This window comes from Platichthys flesus, chromosome 11 (assembly GCF_949316205.1).
Source record: "Platichthys flesus chromosome 11, fPlaFle2.1, whole genome shotgun sequence".
NCBI classification, from domain to species: domain Eukaryota; kingdom Metazoa; phylum Chordata; class Actinopteri; order Pleuronectiformes; family Pleuronectidae; genus Platichthys; species Platichthys flesus.
In genome coordinates, this window is record NC_084955.1 from 17,084,248 (window position 1) to 17,101,673 (window position 17,426).

Genomic DNA, 17,426 nt, shown 5'->3' on the forward strand with positions numbered 1-17,426 from the left:
TGAAGAAAAATGTCAGAAAGACCTCTAAAAAGCTTAAATCATCACATTTTGGACAAAAAGTCAGCTTTTCTAACCCGCAACTTTGTTCGATTCCTTGTTGATAGTCAATTAAAGAAACTGGTTAAAACCACTTATGGAAATGTGAAAAATTGTCATTCTTTGTAGTTTAATGAAATTCTGCAGTTCAAACAATTGGTCAGTAACTTAATCGATACCTGCAGCCTGAGAAAATACCAAGGTAAGTCTATTGTCCATGCACCCATGACCTGCTTCAGCTGCAGATCTGTTTCCCTGTGCCTGATATAAAGTTTTAGTGAGTGCACGCTCTCGATGACATGTCTGTGTGTCGAGGAACTTTCTTCTGCGTTGGCCCCCAAATTGCAGACTCCACACATTGAACCAATATGCGTTTACCCGTGAATTCACAGAGCATTAGATTTGGACCCTCTGTGACCATGACACAATCTGGAAACCGTTATACGACACTGCGCCCACAGATTGACGCCCCGTCTGCAGAAATCAGATCAGCCTCTCACAGGGCCACACGCCAAGTTATCCCAGCCGCAGCATCTACCCCAGGCCAGCAGGGAGGTGAACTCTTCACCAGCAAGATGTCTAGTGTTGCCCTTCCAATTACTTTACTTTAAAAGCTAAAACTAAGTGATGAGTCAGAGTGTAAAGGATCTAAAATCACACGTTTGCTTTATAGAAATCTCTCTCATTGATGCTAATGAGAACTTAAACTTCATCTTCGATCAAACCAAACGTGTGAGCAGGTATTCCGTTTATCTTGTCATCTGTGTTCAGATTCTCTCGAGTCATAAAACACCTGAAGGTGTGAAGCTTGTTTCCTTTAGTGTCGGCACAGCTGCTCACTTTAAACCCTGGTTTGTCATTAGGTGACCAGGTGTACAGCCTCTGGTCACTGGCAGCTAACCACCACTTCACTATACTTTCAAGTCCTAATTTGAAGCACAGTTGTTTTACTACAGGGTAACTATGGGGTGCAAAAATTGTTCCAACCTGCCCACTGCTGGTTAAGAATCAGTATTACATCCCCACATATACACAATGGGCTTGAACCTGGAGAAACCATGAACCCCCCTCCTCACGCAACCTCCCTGCTGCAGATGTTCCTTCTAATTTATTGTAACCGAAGTCAATTAAGCACCGTTTCCAAAGTGGCTGCTGCACATGAAATGATTCATCATAAATACCACTGCATGAAAAATATGAACTGTGGAAACGTTGGCTCGGCGTCGAGCTGCTGTAGAAATGAGCGCTGCTGCTGGTTTTCTGCATCATTACCAGTCGAACAAGAAAAAGTTGTGTCCAAGGTGCACAGAAGTCTCCTGGTTTATTCAATTCCACAATGGCTGCAGCAGTTTAATGTTTTCGTAAAGCACTTGAGAGGAGTAATGAATATAATAATGAGCTTAAGGAGTGAGATGGATAGCAAGCGATGGTAACTTTAGCGATAGTCTAGCTTTAAAGCGATATAAATGTGTTTATGTACAGTGTTTCTACCAATTCTGAATTCCTGCATGTTGCGTTATGTGAGTGGTTTTGAGAGTTAAGTCAAATGGCTGCACACTGTGTGTTTGTGAGAACATTCAGGTCCCAGGCTGTGTTAAAACCAGTGGACTTTGCAGTTTGTGGTCAATGCATTAAACCCTAGTGCACAGGGGACAAAAAAACACCTAAGAGAGCAGACACAGTTTGTCTCACATCTTTTACAAGAAGTTACCATAGAGTGATCGATTGTGTATCTTTTCTCCTCGTCACTTTTCCTAATTGTGATCTTCTTTAATAATATTCTCCTGGTTCTTGTTAAACCTCCATTTCTTTCGGATTATTCACAGAGACAGACATGATCCCTTCTGATCATCTCTCTCTGTGTGTCTCTCTCTCTCTCTCTCTCTCTCTCTCTCTCTCTCTCTCTCTCCCTCATTCTCTGCCGCCCCTCCCCTCCCTCACAGTTTTCCAATGGTCAATTACAATTAGTGTTTTTACACAAACACTTACGCACAGGTCGCCCAGCTGTACGCGTCATCTATCGATCGGGTTTATTGTCTTGTCAAAATATTTTGTGCACGATCAGACTGAGATCACAGTGTACAGCTTGTCGTAGTTATTCACTCAATAGATGGCTCAGAGTGTTTACATGCTTGTGTTGTTGGATGCAGCTGATTGTTGTGGCTGCTGCATTGTGTCGCGTCTTCACTGTTTGTCCTCTGTCCTCAATCTGATCCTTATTCCCATAGAATGAGCTCATGACATCATAGGTAATTTCTTGGGCGACTCGACTGAGATTAAATCAGATTAAGTATGCGTAAACACACATTGTCGCTTTCTCTCTTCTTCTCTCCCGCTCTTACACACGCACGCACACACACACACACGGTTAATGGTCATTTTTTCTGTGTCCCACATTTACTTTCAAATTTAAATTGGCTTTACTGGCTCTACTATGATAAAGGATAGTGTTGCCAAACCATCTTGTATAACACACACACACAAACACAATTCACTGGATAATTTGGGTGTTGATCAATACTATTGTAATCTAGATTTTCTGAATGATTTTATAACAAACATATATAACTTTGATTTAAATTGTATAGGTCAACAGGTGAACCCAGAATATGTAAACATAGACACAGTTATGCAATGATAATTATTAAACTAAAGACTGCAATTATAATATCTTTTAGTATCTTTCCCTCTTTTTAAAAGTAAATCTCTGGGAGAAGTTGTTCATTAATAACAGGCAGGTTCTTATACGAGATCTGATTAGAAGTGTTATTGAGGTTTTGTGTATATGGCCTTACTATTTCTCTGCACTGTAGTTTTTGATTCGATAGTGATTTGATGTCATCGAAAACCTGGAAACCTTAAATTCAGGTATTCAGCTATTTATAAAAGAATAAAGTCAGAAGTTTTTTTATAAATAGATTAATCGAGTAATCACGTCGCTATTTGTCCTGTAAACTGTGATTAAACTCGGATGTATCTCTGCGAGAAATGACAAGGTCACTGGCGGTCCGGAGAGGCGCGTGCACGACTCTCAGCAGAGGGCACATGTCACAGGCGACGTGAGCGCGCTCATCCAGCGCTCGAGGGCTCGCGCACAGTTGACAGCAGCGCCTGCACGGGACATCTCGCGCACGGTTTCTAATCAGTCTCTCAAAGTGAATTAATGAATCGTTAAATTCTGTTAAGGGTTAGCGAGAGGAGCGCGTCGACAGAGGGTGAGTGGAGGACGAATGATGGTTCAGGTTGTTTAGATGGAGATGATGGAGATTGAATTTAACCTTAAGCTTTTTAGTTTGGCACGAATAACAGATGAAGTCTTACTTTGTTTAACCCCTGGAGCCAAAGATGTCGCAGTGTTACACATCTGGATTTTAGCCTTGGGGATAACGACACTTTTTCTAAACTTTGGTTTTTACATATTCTTTGTCCAGAGTGTGAGTATTTTCATGTAACAGCCTATGTGACAGTGAGGATGTCCAGTGAAATCATAGTTGTTTCGTTTCTTCATAGTAAGATCCAATGTGGACAATTCTAATTTGAATTTCTGCTTCGCTCTGTGCAGGACTGTGAGATGAAATAATGATTAAAAAAACACTGAGCAGTGAAGCGATGCCAGAGTGAGACCTGAACAGAGAGAGCTCAGTGAGTCCTGATGATTCAGACTTTAATCCTTTTTTGTTTTGGGGAGTTGTGAACTGATAGAATACACAGCTTTATTTGAAATGGGTTTTAAAATGACGTAATGCCTGTGGAAAGCTGACACAAACCACTGTGAAGCACATGCCAATGTTTTATTTTGAAAGTGTGATTTTGCAGGGTTTCTCTGCTAAATGCACAGTACAGCAGATCATACACATATGGTTTAATGCAGCTTTGTCAGCACTGGTGGATCGAGAATATTTAAATACAGTTGTAAAGCATATAGCTAAGGGGGTTTTCAAGAAAAGGTAAATAGGTTAGATTATAAGATGACAGCAGATTGTTCCCAGCTGATTTTCTTTTAGCAGGTGCTCATCGCTCCATTTTGTAAAGTCTGGATTTGTGGGCCGCTGATTATACGTATATTTAGTCTTTGTGACAATTTTAGGGAAACCATAGTTCATAAAAGCTAATTTTGATGAAATATACTCCAGCAGTTCAGTCTTCATCCATAACGTTTGGTTACATGGCAGTGTAAAAAGAATACCACTCCAGATCCAAGATAGTTTACTTTTAGTACACCTCTAGAAATCCTAATTTCTCATAAAACAACTCAATATTTTGCAAGACACTCCCTGCTTGGTAAAGGCTCATGTCAATCATTTGTAGTCTTTTGGATTTTAGAACATATGTAGTACCTGCACAGTTGAAATAACTTTTTTTCATATTGAAGCAACTTTATCTTAAGACTTTCAAAAGAAGTGGGATGATTAATATGACAGTAAGTTATGCTTCTGTTAGACAGTATGCAGCGTGTTTGTTTCCATTTTACTGCTCTGATTTCAACATCCACACAAGTGTACACTTTAATATCAAACTCTTCTAAAGCATCATATTTTCACAAACAAACATTGATATGCACTAGTTCAGTATTGGAGTCCTTCACTTCACTTTACTTTACATCAACAGCATCGTCATAACCAGACATTCCAGACGAGGGGAACTCTGGCATGTTTTGAGTGCACGTATCAGATGCATATATCTGCAAATAGCATGTTGTGCATGGGAAGGTTGGGTGAAAGCATGTGATCTAATCAAGGCATGCTTTGGTACAGTGGTGTATCTAGATGTCTGGGAACTGGTGAGCTTGCAGTGGCAGGAGGTATACCATAAATGTAAACCCCCCCTCCCCTGTAAGGTAACTTTGTAGTTCAACTCAAGACAACAGCGATAAACAGTGATGTCAGCGAGGTGTTAATTTAACTTCATTTCAGTAAAAGTTGTGTCTTTACACACCTTAATATTCTTTCCTGAGATGCGGTCATCATTTGCTCAGGAAGTCTTCTTGCGTATACTTGTCTTTTTAAATAGGTATAGGTAGAAAAATGTGTAAATCTATTATTGTTGATGACAACTTCATCAGTCTTGATTGTGTGTCTTTTTAGTGTTCAAATTTTTCTTGATTAGAAAAGTGTGGTGTTTTAACCGGCATATTGCAACCTGCACCTTGTGATCTCCCCTGATTAACATTTGGTTGTTATCACTCACTGACCTTGCACCGTGCTCAGCTGAGGGAGGGACGGCTGCAGAAAAGCCTCAATTAGACGGAATAAGGCCCGGTGCCAAGATGACTCCACACTTGTGCTTATTATCAGATGTTCTTGTGTGTGCAAGTTGATATAATGTCCTCAAGAGTGACTTCTGTGTGTGTGTGTGGTGTTCATTAGTGAGTTTCAAATGTGTGCTCAGTTCAGCGATCACGATATTTAACTAATAAACCAGCTCCGACCTTACACACTTTTACTTTACCTAATAATAATGGTCTTAGTTTCTGAAGCATTTTAACAGTATCCACATTTTTTAGATGTCACTAGTGGTCTTGGTCAAAAAAACTAATATAGGTGTGATGGAGGACTTATTTTAATGCTGAGCGTGTGAAAAAGCCTTTTCTGTGTCCAGATGTAGGCGTGTGACGTCTGATTCATCGTCTGACGTGATGTCACTTGAGTCAGTATTAGTCAAAGCTTTTGGCTAAACACTTGGGATGAATTAAAAATCAGTGTGCGGGGTTAGAAAGAAGTGATGTTATCTGCTTCACAGCCTGAGGTTTGTAGCGTGAGGCTACATTAGCCGCTACAAGCGTGACACAGTTGAATATCTGACCAAACACTCGCTGGTTAATTGCATTGTGGGGAATACAGGCACCAGGTTGCTGTGGAGCTGAAAAGATAATGTGTCTCATTCTGCTGCATCAATTTTGATTTTGATTTCTTTCGTATTCAGACAATTTAAGTAATTGGAAAATTTCCAAAGCCTAGAAAATGTATATAAATACAACGAGAACACTCAAGTTATTAAGCTATAGATCACAAATTTGAAAATGGTGTAGGAGTAAGAGCAACACTAAATCAGAAGGGAAGTCTTCTGTGGAAGATGCTTCCATAAGCTTAAACCAGTGGCTATAGGATATGGTAAATACTAAATATATTCAGTTTATAGTAATTCAAAATGCTACAGACTTATTATAGTCAAACATATTCTTGCATTCATCAAGCAGCACTTTCTGGAAAAGTCAGCCTTTTTGGATTAAACCCTTCGTATTCAAGTTTCAATGCTTTATTATAATAACACTAATAATAGCAGTTCTATAGCACTTAACTAAACAAAATTTAAGGCAACACTTTAAGACATATTTGGTTTTAATGTCAGCTAATATTCCGCTGCATTTCACCCTTTATGACGCAGCATCTATTACTGTCTGGTTCTCCACTGCTGCAACTATCAGCTGCACTTATCGCAAAACATATGAGTGATGTCACCAGATCAACACTTCACCAGAGCCCTATTGATCAGATAGACTAAATCAAAAGGTCACTGCAGTGTGGGGATGTGTCTGCTCACTGGTTCTTTATTTTCATTGCTTGCTATTACAGCTGTTGTAGGAGCCGTTTTGTGCTGATTAAACATGAAGTGAATTGACTTACTGCACCTTAACGAAAAGAGGCTGAGGGAAATATGCCTGAGACAGACGGTCATATGTCACTGAGAGAGAGTGAGAGAGAGACCCGATCTGTGCCCTTGTTTCTAACCTCCACTGATCAATAGCTAGTATTGATGGCCTCATATTTGCATTGTGGCTACGGAATGTAGTGGTTCACTGAGGTTTTGTACATTGTGTACACGGTAATAAATAAGCTCCATCATCAAACCATTATCGACCTATGAAACACTTTATAGAGTAAAAATAGATTGTGGACATAACTTTACTCATAATCAGATTATGATGACGTGCAGATAACAAAAAGTGGGGAAGGAAAGTGACCGCAGAATCAAAAACATAGTATATTTAGAACCTTTTTCAATGACAGTGAAATCACATTTTACTGCAAACATAATCTTAGCAAAAAAACATATTAATATGAGCAGATAATCTGGATAGAGAGAGGACAGGCAGTGACCCACAGAGAGAAAGTCTACATGGACAGAGACTCGAGAGGAAAGAAAGATCTGTGGTGAAAGTGGATTAGTCTGGTTGTGCAGGAAATTTGTGAACGCTATAGTCAACGCAGATATTTTGTTGGTTCAAGTTTTTGGGTTAATGTTGTACTGATAATTAATCTAAAGAGGTGTAAAGTGATTTAATTGACTCCACCATTCCTTTTTTTCCATGTATGATGTCTATTTAGTTATTTATTTGCACTGGTATATGAACAACTAGCTGCGGTTACCAGGCTGAACATCAGTATAAGAGCAAATACTTACTCAGCAGGAGATTTTTAGATTATGTTAATGATGTATTTAATTAATCATAAATCATATAATACAACATAGTTTTTTATAATAATATTTTAAAGGAAGATAACAGTGAAGTTATGGCTCTTAATACTGAGCTAATGCTGTTAGATTATAGACATGACAATAGATTGAAAGATTTGTTAACCAAAAAGACATAAAATAATAAAAATGTATCTTCAGCCTATAGGATTAAAAACAGATGGAAGGAGCACATATTTAATGGCAACTGGCAAAAGTAAGGTAAAAGAACAATTATTTTTATTTTCAATTGATGAAGCAATTAATCGGCTAATCACTGCATCATAGTCTATTACTGACCCTTGTTCTTCATTTTGTAGTTGTGGATATCAATATCTTGCTCAGTTCACTATTATTTACTGATACAAATTTAAACTATTCTACTTCCAGGACTGCAAATGAAAACCCCACTGTAAAATCTAATTTCTGAGGTGGCTGTTTGCTGCACACAATCTGTTTGGCTGAAGGACCCACATCACGCAGCCCTAAACATTTATGGAAGGACTGCCCTGGAAGTGTGAAGCAACAACTTCACACCAACAATTTTCCCACACACCCCATCGTCAAGGTTCTAGGTGGAGACATTTGAGATATTTTCCACCTCACGTGGACTCTCACATTGCACACACACACACACACACACACACTCACACACACACACACACACGCACACACAATAATCCCTCATCACCTTCTCTAGCTGTTGTCGCAGACTTGTCCAGCGACACTTCAACCCAATCACTGAGATAGCAGACCTGAGAGCTCATTCATCTGGTAGTGTTGGCAGGTACTGCAGTAGAGGCACCAAGGTCAGGACCGCCTCCTCACACATTAACTGAACACTCAGTAACACAAGCCTGCACAAGACTGTTTGGCGGATCTGAGGCTGTAGTTCCAGTTAAACCTTAAACTGTGTGGTTTGGTAAGAGTTCAATTATAATCCATTTAGGCTGTTTTTTAATAAACTTTCTTAAACTGGGTGAATCAATCTTAAGTGTGTATTTTTATACCTTCACCAAGGAAGTTAAGTTTTTGTCTGCGTTAATTCTTTATCAGGATTATGCAAAAAACACTCTAATGATTTCCATGAAACTTGTAGAGGTGGTGGAACATGACCCCAGAATAAAAATCATTTTGTTGTGTGTCCAGATCCAGGACTTTTTCAGTCTTTAACATTATGTGAAAGGGAGTTTTCACATTGTTGTTGCTTTCTCTGAGAATAATTTATGGATATTGATGGAAAAAGTCACCATGTGTTGGGCTGCTTTTAGAATGCTGAAGCTGCTGTGGTTGTTGGCCAACACTATACTGTATTTATAGTCTACACAATCATAAGGCAGCATCTTTTAGATTAGTGACTTGCACTACTTATTTCCCCGCACCCTGTATATACCCAGATGTATCCCACCTGTGTGTGTTTATAGATATTCTTGCCACCTTCTATAACAGTAGCCGCTCTTATGTAAAACCCCCGCGGATTAGCAGAAACCATCGGTGAGATTACCGGAGTCACAAGCGCAGCTGTAATCCACAGCATATCGCCATCTCCCAAGCAAGACATACTACCTCTTCACCCCCAACTCAGAGTCCTCGCTTATTCCAGTCGTTCCTCTGAGCGACAATCCTGGTCTCAATGTTTGACTCTAATCCACCATTTATCCAAGATTACTCACCCTGTACCATTTTGTATCCTGACCCAAAATCAGGACTGAAAACTAATTTAAGGGTTGAGTTTAGGGTTTAATGAATTGGATAATGATGGACATGAATATTATGGGGCACAGCAGAATTCTGATTGTTTTTATGCTATTTTGAATTTAGTTCTACATGTGCTTCTTTTTGCAGGTTCCATGATTGGATTTCTGTCGGAAAATCTCTATTTGAGCAATATCCAGTAACACTTCAAGGACAGGAACCAAGGAGATATATCATTGGTAGGTTTCTGATCTGCATCAATTTAGACGTACATCATACACAGCATCCATTAGATTTAAACTGAAGTATAAAGTTTTGTGCATTTGTGTGAAAAGAGAGAGAGGTCATTTTTCAGACATCATTAGGTAACAACATGTGTAACTGCTAAGGCATGTGTTTCAGCACAGTTTTGTAACATCTACATTAACTTTCATTTGAATTCTTTGTTTTTGATTCTCATGTCCTTTTCTTTTCAAGACTGGCTGTGCATTAGACAAGAAGGCCTCCGAAGCAAAGGAACACAAATCTCTACGAAGGGAGTGGGAGACCCAGCAAACGGCTCAGTCGCCCTCTCCTGTGATTCCTCCCCTTGCTTAGGACTTTTACCGAACATGTGTCAGGAAAGAGGGTCAACACACAAGTGAAGATGAACCCATACGTCACCTCTGACTTTAGGAGGGATCTCTTTCCCCATTTCCATTTGTTGTAGACTTTAATCTACCCTGCTGTTACTGCTTGATGGACTTCCGCTATGTTGGTAAAGTTATAGCAGTCGGTAATGGGTGAACGTTTTTCAGTTCTGTACTCAGGGTTAAAGTTGAAGGCTTGATTCTGTCCACTAAAGAGACTGGATGTGGATTCTTTGACGTGATCCACTTGTAACTTCTCTGGAAATGGTTGGGCAAGGTAAATCTTTTTTTTCCAGATAAATTTGCACATTTCAACTTTGTCAGACTCATTTGTATATTTTAAGGATTTCTGCATTCTGTTTGCTATTCTTTTATAGTACACTCTGAAAAGTAGTAGCAAATTGCATCTGCACATGATGATCATCTCTATTCCTTGCAGAAACCCTCTCTGATGGTCAGGTAGCCATTTGGGATCAAGTTCAAACAGGGAGTCTGAGAAGGAGACAACAAACCCAGTTATGGTCTCTGCCACTTTAGTTCACAACTCCTCTCCTTCCTTGGTTTACACCTGATCTATCAACCATGGCACCAGACCTCCAGAACAATGTAGAAAACTTCTCAGGTGAACTGTGTACTTACCTTTTCCTTCCATACAAATCTACCACTCCACTCTAAAAACATGAGTAATGTCAGAGATAGAGCAAAGTAATCTCTCTTTCCTTTTTTTCTGCTCTTCTTCGTGTGTTTTGTCAGGTGTAGACGAATTCTTAGCTGTAAAGCTGAGCTGTAATGAGGTATGTCTGTCATGAGAGATTAATGGTTGCAGTTGATTGTAGTTCAGGTCAATATTATCCATGCAACTTTCAGTACCAAGTGTTCATCAAATTGACAATGGCAATCCAACGTATAAGCAGACCCTGTGAAAGAAAATTTGAAACTGTTAAAGCAGCAACAGGACTGCATAGGAGATGGCAAACAAAACGTGCCAGTTGGGCCTTTCATGCTGGGAAAAGGTTATATTTCTTTGACCTGTGAATTGGAACGTCTAGTCGGATAAAGCACACATTGTGTTTATCCCCAGTGTTGTCATTTCCTTATCCCAAAAATATTTATACAAAATGATACTTGATGGAGAATGTCTGTAAGAATTTCCTTTTCTGAAACTGCTGTATTCTTTGTTTCCTTATGCCCATACCAAGGGGTTGTGAGACTAGGAAGAACTTTGATCGTAAGAATTTGCATGTTTTTATTGATTTTGTTTTGTCTTTTATGCATGAACAATTTTATCATATCATCCTGTTAGAAGTTCATTAGGTATTTTTTCGTATGTCCAATTTGCATCTTGTCCCAATATTGTGAAAGGTCCCCTACAATGAGCTGTAAATCCTTGAAATGTCTCCATCCCCATTCTCTTACTCCATCACATTCTAAGTCGATAGCTTTAATGGCTTCATGCCTGCCTGAGGTTTCCTTTTTAATGAACTGAACTGAACCACTGCATGCTCTTGATGTCTGTTGAGGTCAACCCGGCCCTACTGCTCCCCGTCAAACCAATTCTTGTTCGAGAAAAAGATTTCTTTGGCTACTGCATCTTTTATTTCAGCTGTGATTCTAACTGATTTGTTAAATGATGCACCTCTGGAAATACGTCAAGTCAGCCCACTTTTTGCTGGGCTATCTATCACTAAAAGGATAGACTGCACTGAGAGACAGTTTGTGGAAAGGACACCCAAACAAGTGACTGATTAATGCCCTAGGAAGGAACTGTCCTCTGGGTAATCATTTGCCATAATGGACCTGCAATTATCTCTTCATTTAGGACTGAGAGACTGACAGATTTGTCAGTTCCCACACTTGACTTCATTGAATATCAAGCTGCTTAACTGCCACAAAACCAGTAAGATCAAGGCTCATTGAGCAAAAGAGAGTAAGTGTGAAGTTCTCTAAAATAGAGAGTAGACTTAATAGTACATGATGGGAGCGGCACGAGTAAAACGTCGCTTCAGTGCTGTGGTGGATGGGCCAGTGGAGGAGGAGGAGGTCATGAGGCTCGCACAGAGTGCTGCAGATACAGCTAGTACAGGGGGGAGCCCCACAGGGTCAGGGACCCCAACCAGCCCCTCCCCGAACCATGCACTGAACGGCAAAGCTCTACCTCTTCAGAGCAACACCAACAATGCACGGAGGCCGAGTACCATTGGAGAGTCCGCTGGGGGAGAGGCCGAAGGAGAAGGTGGGGTGAGGGCAGGAGGAAAGTGCCCAGGTCTAAGGAGTGGAATAGGCGGTGGTGGAGGAGGAAGAGGGATCGGCCGTTCATGCTTAGACAAGGATTCACTCTCTTCCCCCTCCACTATCAGCCGCCGGCGTGCCAGGCGCTCAAGCCGCCGGCCCCGACAGCGCTTTGTGGGCAAGGACGGACGCTGCAACGTCACCTTCGTCAACATGAGCGAGAGGGGCCAGCGGTACCTCAGTGATCTCTTCACCACGTGTGTAGACATCCGCTGGCGCTGGATGCTTGTTATCTTCACCCTCTCCTTCCTTCTCTCCTGGCTACTCTTTGGATTTGCTTTCTGGCTCATTGCCTCCATGCATGGGGACTTCTCCATTCGGCTCACCCCCAGCTCAGGTTCCTCTCTGGGATCAGGAGAGGCCGGTCCTGGAGGAGAGTCTGATAGAGAGTCAGTTGCTGAGGAAACTTGCTTCCTCCAGGTGAACAGCTTCATGGCAGCCTTTTTATTATCCTTGGAGACGCAGACATCCATCGGTTACGGATTCAGAAGCGTGACCGAAGAATGTCCCCTGGCGGTGGTGGCGGTCGTTTTGCAGTGCATTGTGGGCTGCATTATTGACGCCTTCATCATCGGGGCAGTCATGGCAAAGATTGCCAAGCCCAAGAAGCGCAACGAAACACTGTTGTTCTCTGAAACAGCTGTGGTGGCACTAAGGGATGGGAAACTCTGCATGATGTGGAGGGTTGGAAACCTACGCAAGAGCCACCTGGTAGAGGCCCACGTCAGAGCACAACTACTGAAGGTAAGGGGAGGGAGCATGACCATAATGAAAAAAAAGACAGATGTCAAAGTATGGTGATAATAAAAGAGATAAGACTTTTCTGTGTCAGGAAAACGTCATGATCTGGTGAGCTTAAAACAACCAAGGAAAAGTAGAAGTTGCCACTGTGCGAGAGTGGTAGAGCAAAAAAGGTTGCAGTAGAGAGAGAGTGCTGAGGCCATCTGGCCTATATACTGTGGACCACAGTTAATGAGAGCTTGTTTTATTTCCCCTCAGGGGTCAGGAAGATTTACCATGGATTAACTTGCCTACGATTCTTGAACTGGGAACTATTGTCCTTTGTCATCTCAATTTCTCTTGTGTACTGTATCTATGTGGGTCAGGTGATTGTACTGTATGTTTACTTAAGGTTACCCTACTGTTTATTTCTTTTTTGGGAAAGATTGTTTTGTCATAATTTCTGTGTGTGTATGCTGCCATAGTTGTCAGCAGGGTTAAAAATCTGTGTAACACTGAGGCTACAGCACAATTGGTTATCTCTTCATATAATGACCATATCAAAGTTCAGACAGGGCAGATGGGATTAAGGATCAAGGAAATACTATTTTAAATGCTGGAGCTAGATATTGTGAAATAGTAAGGGTTGGGTGAGTGATAAGCCTATGCATTGGTGGTATGATGGAATTCCACTGAATATTATTACCCAAGACTAATCTTTTAGATAAGAGTAAGAACTTTGATTTCCAACATTTTTTTTTCCAGATGATCGGAAGAAGTGGTGTTACGTGTATTTTAAATATTCATTTACAAGATAGCTTTCAAGGTTCCTATACCATTGTTACATTTGATCATGTCCTGCCTTTATCTTTTGTTTTTTTCATATTGGAAAATCGTTCCTAGTATCCATTTCATATTTTACCACATGTGAAAATCAATTTTTCAACATCTAATGTGGAAAGATTTATACCTCCTCATAGTGACTTTGTTCTACTTTCTATACCCAACCTGTTCTCAGCCAAGGGTTACGCCAGAGGGAGAGTTTCTGCCACTGGACAATGTAGACATCAACGTGGGTTTTGACACAGGCGTTGACCGCATCTTCTTGGTCTCGCCTGTCACGGTTGTCCATGAGATCAATGACGAGTCTCCCTTCTTCGAGATGGACCGAAAAACACTGGAGAGTGACTCCGATTTAGAGGTGGTGGTCATACTCGAGGGTATGGTGGAGGCAACAGCCATGACCACACAGTGCCGATCCTCCTATCTGGCTTCTGAAATCCGCTGGGGACACCGCTTTGAACCAGTGCTCTTTGAGAGGAAAGACTGCTACCAGGTTAGAAAAGAATATGAACCCTTCCCTCAAATCTGCTAGCGTTTATCTAACTATCTGTGAGCATGATCATGTCACCATGGTAATGTTAGCATTTAGCTCAAAGCATCACTTTTGGTAGCTGTCATGTGACATGATGTCCATCCTTATACACAATCTCTGATCCAAGCTGCCTCACAGACCCACTAGTTTAGATCTAGACTCCCAATCTTGTTAAACTGCAAATTAAACATGTACTGAACAGTTGCATGTGTTCTTTTTTTTCAGGTGGATTATTCTTTCTTCCATCGGACATATGAAATCCCTAACACACCTTCATGTAGCGCTAAAGAACTGGCAGAGGAAAAATACAGCCAAAGCTCACGCTCCTCATTCTGCTATGAGAATGAAGTGGCTCTGCAACTTGCCTCCCCTGACGAGCCTGACCGAGACCCTGAGTGTCCCCCTCCACCCATCCGAAGGCCATCCCTGGCAGAACATCCCCACTACAACTGAACTTGATAGACAGCCTAGATGGCCTCAAGGGAAAGGACGAAGGGTGTTGACCCAGGAGTTAAGAGGATGTCAAGGCAAAAAGAGAGAGGCTTGGACAGGAAGGAATGAGCAAACCAAGAGAGAAAGGTGATCCAGTGATTAACTGGAAAGAAAGTCTAGAATAGGAGCAGATTAAAAGATCCATTAGAAGTTTGCCAGATTTAGATGAGTATTATCATTCAGATTAGATGTTTCAAAGAAACAGAAAGGAAATGGACGGATAGAGAGAGCAAGTGTCAGGTTTGGGGTCAGTCCGTTGGGGAGGTGAGTTACTACACTGACCTAGTTGTCTGATTGGCCCTGGCAATCTTTCATAATCAACAAAACTTGTCTGCTAAGTCTCACATCTGGCCCTTCGCTACCACAGCACACTCATCTGACTCTAATGCCGGCCTGTCAGGGTATGCAACAGCACCACATGGTGGCTGTAACCCGCAGAAACACCTCGAAGTCTTTGTGATCCTGGAGAAAATTCTGACCTATTTCTGATGGCTTCTGTGTGCAGCACATGGCAGTGTACTAACTACTCAGGAATGTATTCCACGATGATGCTGACTTATCACTTTAGTGTTTTATCTTCTTAAGGTAAGTATGAATGGTGCACATTTTAGGATACTTGACCTGGGTGGGTGTTGAGAATTCAAGTGGTGGCTAATCTACTTGTAGAGCCAAAGCGAGCAACAGTAACATGGAGAAACAGCTGAAAACTAGCAGCGGCTTTGAGCAGTTTCTTTCCCGTGTAATGTGCTGTATGTTGTTTGTTTTTTTGGCTGCCAGGTTGATTGATTTTAACGTTTGCATCATTTAATCTTTATTTATTCTGGTATCTTTACTGGTTTGGCCGTGTTGGCCATGATGTTGGCTGTGTCCAGACCAGTAAATCACTTTCTTTCATGCACTACTAACTAGAGTATATATTCATGTTCTCTGTTGCTCAAATCAACCACACTGTGTTGTTGTGCTCTGTTACTTTTGGTTCTTGTAATTCTTGACTGCTCTCTGACGTTATAATCTGTTAAGTTTCTTGGCACTTGGAGGACCTTTTGATGTTTCAGGCTGAATCCAAGGCAAAAGGAATTGACTCTCATTGACTAGGAACACACTGGAGGACTGCATGCACCTCCAGTGTCACTAGAACAAGTCAAACTGAGTGCATGCAGTGTTATGATGAAGGGTACAAAGGATGGCTTTAATTCTACATCTCAGAGTTAAACAGCTGTCCACCATCTATTCAAACCAATGAGGACTGAAATGTAAACTATAGAAGTCATTCAGATTAAAGTGTTCTGTAATTTTATGCCCATAAAATCCTGTGACAACTTCTTAATTCTAATGGGTTAATGTTGGTTTCTCTCTCACAAAATGGGAGAACAGTGTTGTGGGTGGTGCCTTTATAACAAACCACAGATTTAGCATCTGGCCCTTTCATCTGCAGTAATTAAGCTTCACCCACATTGTAGGCGTGAAGTTATTTTTATTGTATTCATTATAATGTATTTTTATGCAAGAGTGTTTTTTCACCTTAATATTTGCAGTATATTGTTTTCTGTTGACCAAACGTCTCTGCAAATAATTACTGTGAATCTGCTCAGTGACTGAGTAGTATATTATCATGCTGATAACGGATAGATGCTTTTATCTATATAAGCTATAGGAGGTAGACTGTTATAGTTGCCCTTTGTACGTATATAACAAAGCACCTGGGATCTTCTTCCTGTAATAAGCTACAGTACATTATGCTGAGTATTTGACGTGTTGGTAAAAAACGGAAGGAATGCGCAGAGATAATAAGTATTGACCAACATCTGAAGCATAACATGGGAAGCTCTTCTTTGTACTTTCCCATTAAGTAATCTATGGAGACTAATATAACTGATGCACAGGGTGGCCTCAACGCATCAGTCGCAGTGTTCGATTGGAGATACTGAAAAGATGTTCTGTGGAAAGCTGAGGGGGTTGAGGCATAGACGACATATTATCCATTACAATTAACGTCACTGCTGTTCGGTGTTTGTGTCGTTGCCTCCACTTCTCCTTCATGGCCACTATGTTCTATTATTAGGCTGCACGTTGGGTCAAGACGTTCACCCTGTCTCCAGTGAAATGTAACTCGAGCTTAAAGCACTGTCATTATCAAGTACTTTTTAAATGCCTCCAAAATAAATGAACAATTGGGTTTATTTTTGTAATTTCACTATTCATATTAATAAACATAAAGTTGTGAGTATTTATAATATACATGCAAAAAATACATGGCTATTCTACAGATATTTAAAATATGAGATGAAAACAATAAAAGCTGTGGCCACCTTTCCTTGGCTATTTTTTTTTATTAATGGGACACCCCTCTGCTCCAATGTAGAAATGTCATTTCAGAGTTGCTACAAGCACAGAGCACTTCCAAGTGAAAACTAAACTGTTGAGGAGCAAATAAAATGGGGACTGGATTGCGAATTTTGGTTGAGTCTTTATTTGTTCTCTTTCTAATTCTCTGCAATGCAAAACAAACGAGTAAATTGTGTTGCTGGTGCAAGTATCTGTAAAATTAAGTTAACAAGTTTATATCTAGTGAAGGAACTTTCTACTGCAGAGATAATGTAGCTCAGCATTTTTAGTGGTAAATAATAGTTTAAACTTTCCTCCTGTGCAAAAGGCCTTAACATGTTATTCCCCTATGCTACGCCTGTTTTTATTCTTGTCATTCGCCTCGACTTGTCACATAAAAGTGTAATATGTAC

At 40.7% G+C, this 17,426-nt stretch overlaps 1 protein-coding gene across 2 annotated transcripts; it reads left to right on the top strand.

Annotated features, from left to right (window-relative positions):
- Positions 1 to 3,123: 3,123 nt before the first annotated feature.
- kcnj14 (potassium inwardly rectifying channel subfamily J member 14) lies at positions 3,124 to 17,142 on the top strand. Of its 2 annotated transcripts, XM_062400202.1 has the most exons (6): positions 3,124 to 3,251; positions 9,334 to 9,422; positions 9,661 to 10,089; positions 10,252 to 12,845; positions 13,840 to 14,157; positions 14,422 to 17,142. In XM_062400202.1, the coding sequence occupies exons 4-6, from the start codon at positions 11,784 to 11,786 to the stop codon at positions 14,647 to 14,649; spliced, it is 1,608 nt and encodes a 535-aa protein (XP_062256186.1). In that variant the 5' UTR covers positions 3,124 to 3,251; positions 9,334 to 9,422; positions 9,661 to 10,089; positions 10,252 to 11,783; the 3' UTR covers positions 14,650 to 17,142. The 2 variants fall into 2 exon arrangements, with proteins under 2 accessions (XP_062256186.1, XP_062256187.1); XM_062400203.1 differs by lacking the exons at positions 3,124 to 3,251; positions 9,334 to 9,422; positions 9,661 to 10,089 and having other exon boundaries at positions 10,206 to 12,845.
- The last annotated feature ends 284 nt before the right edge of the window (positions 17,143 to 17,426 follow it).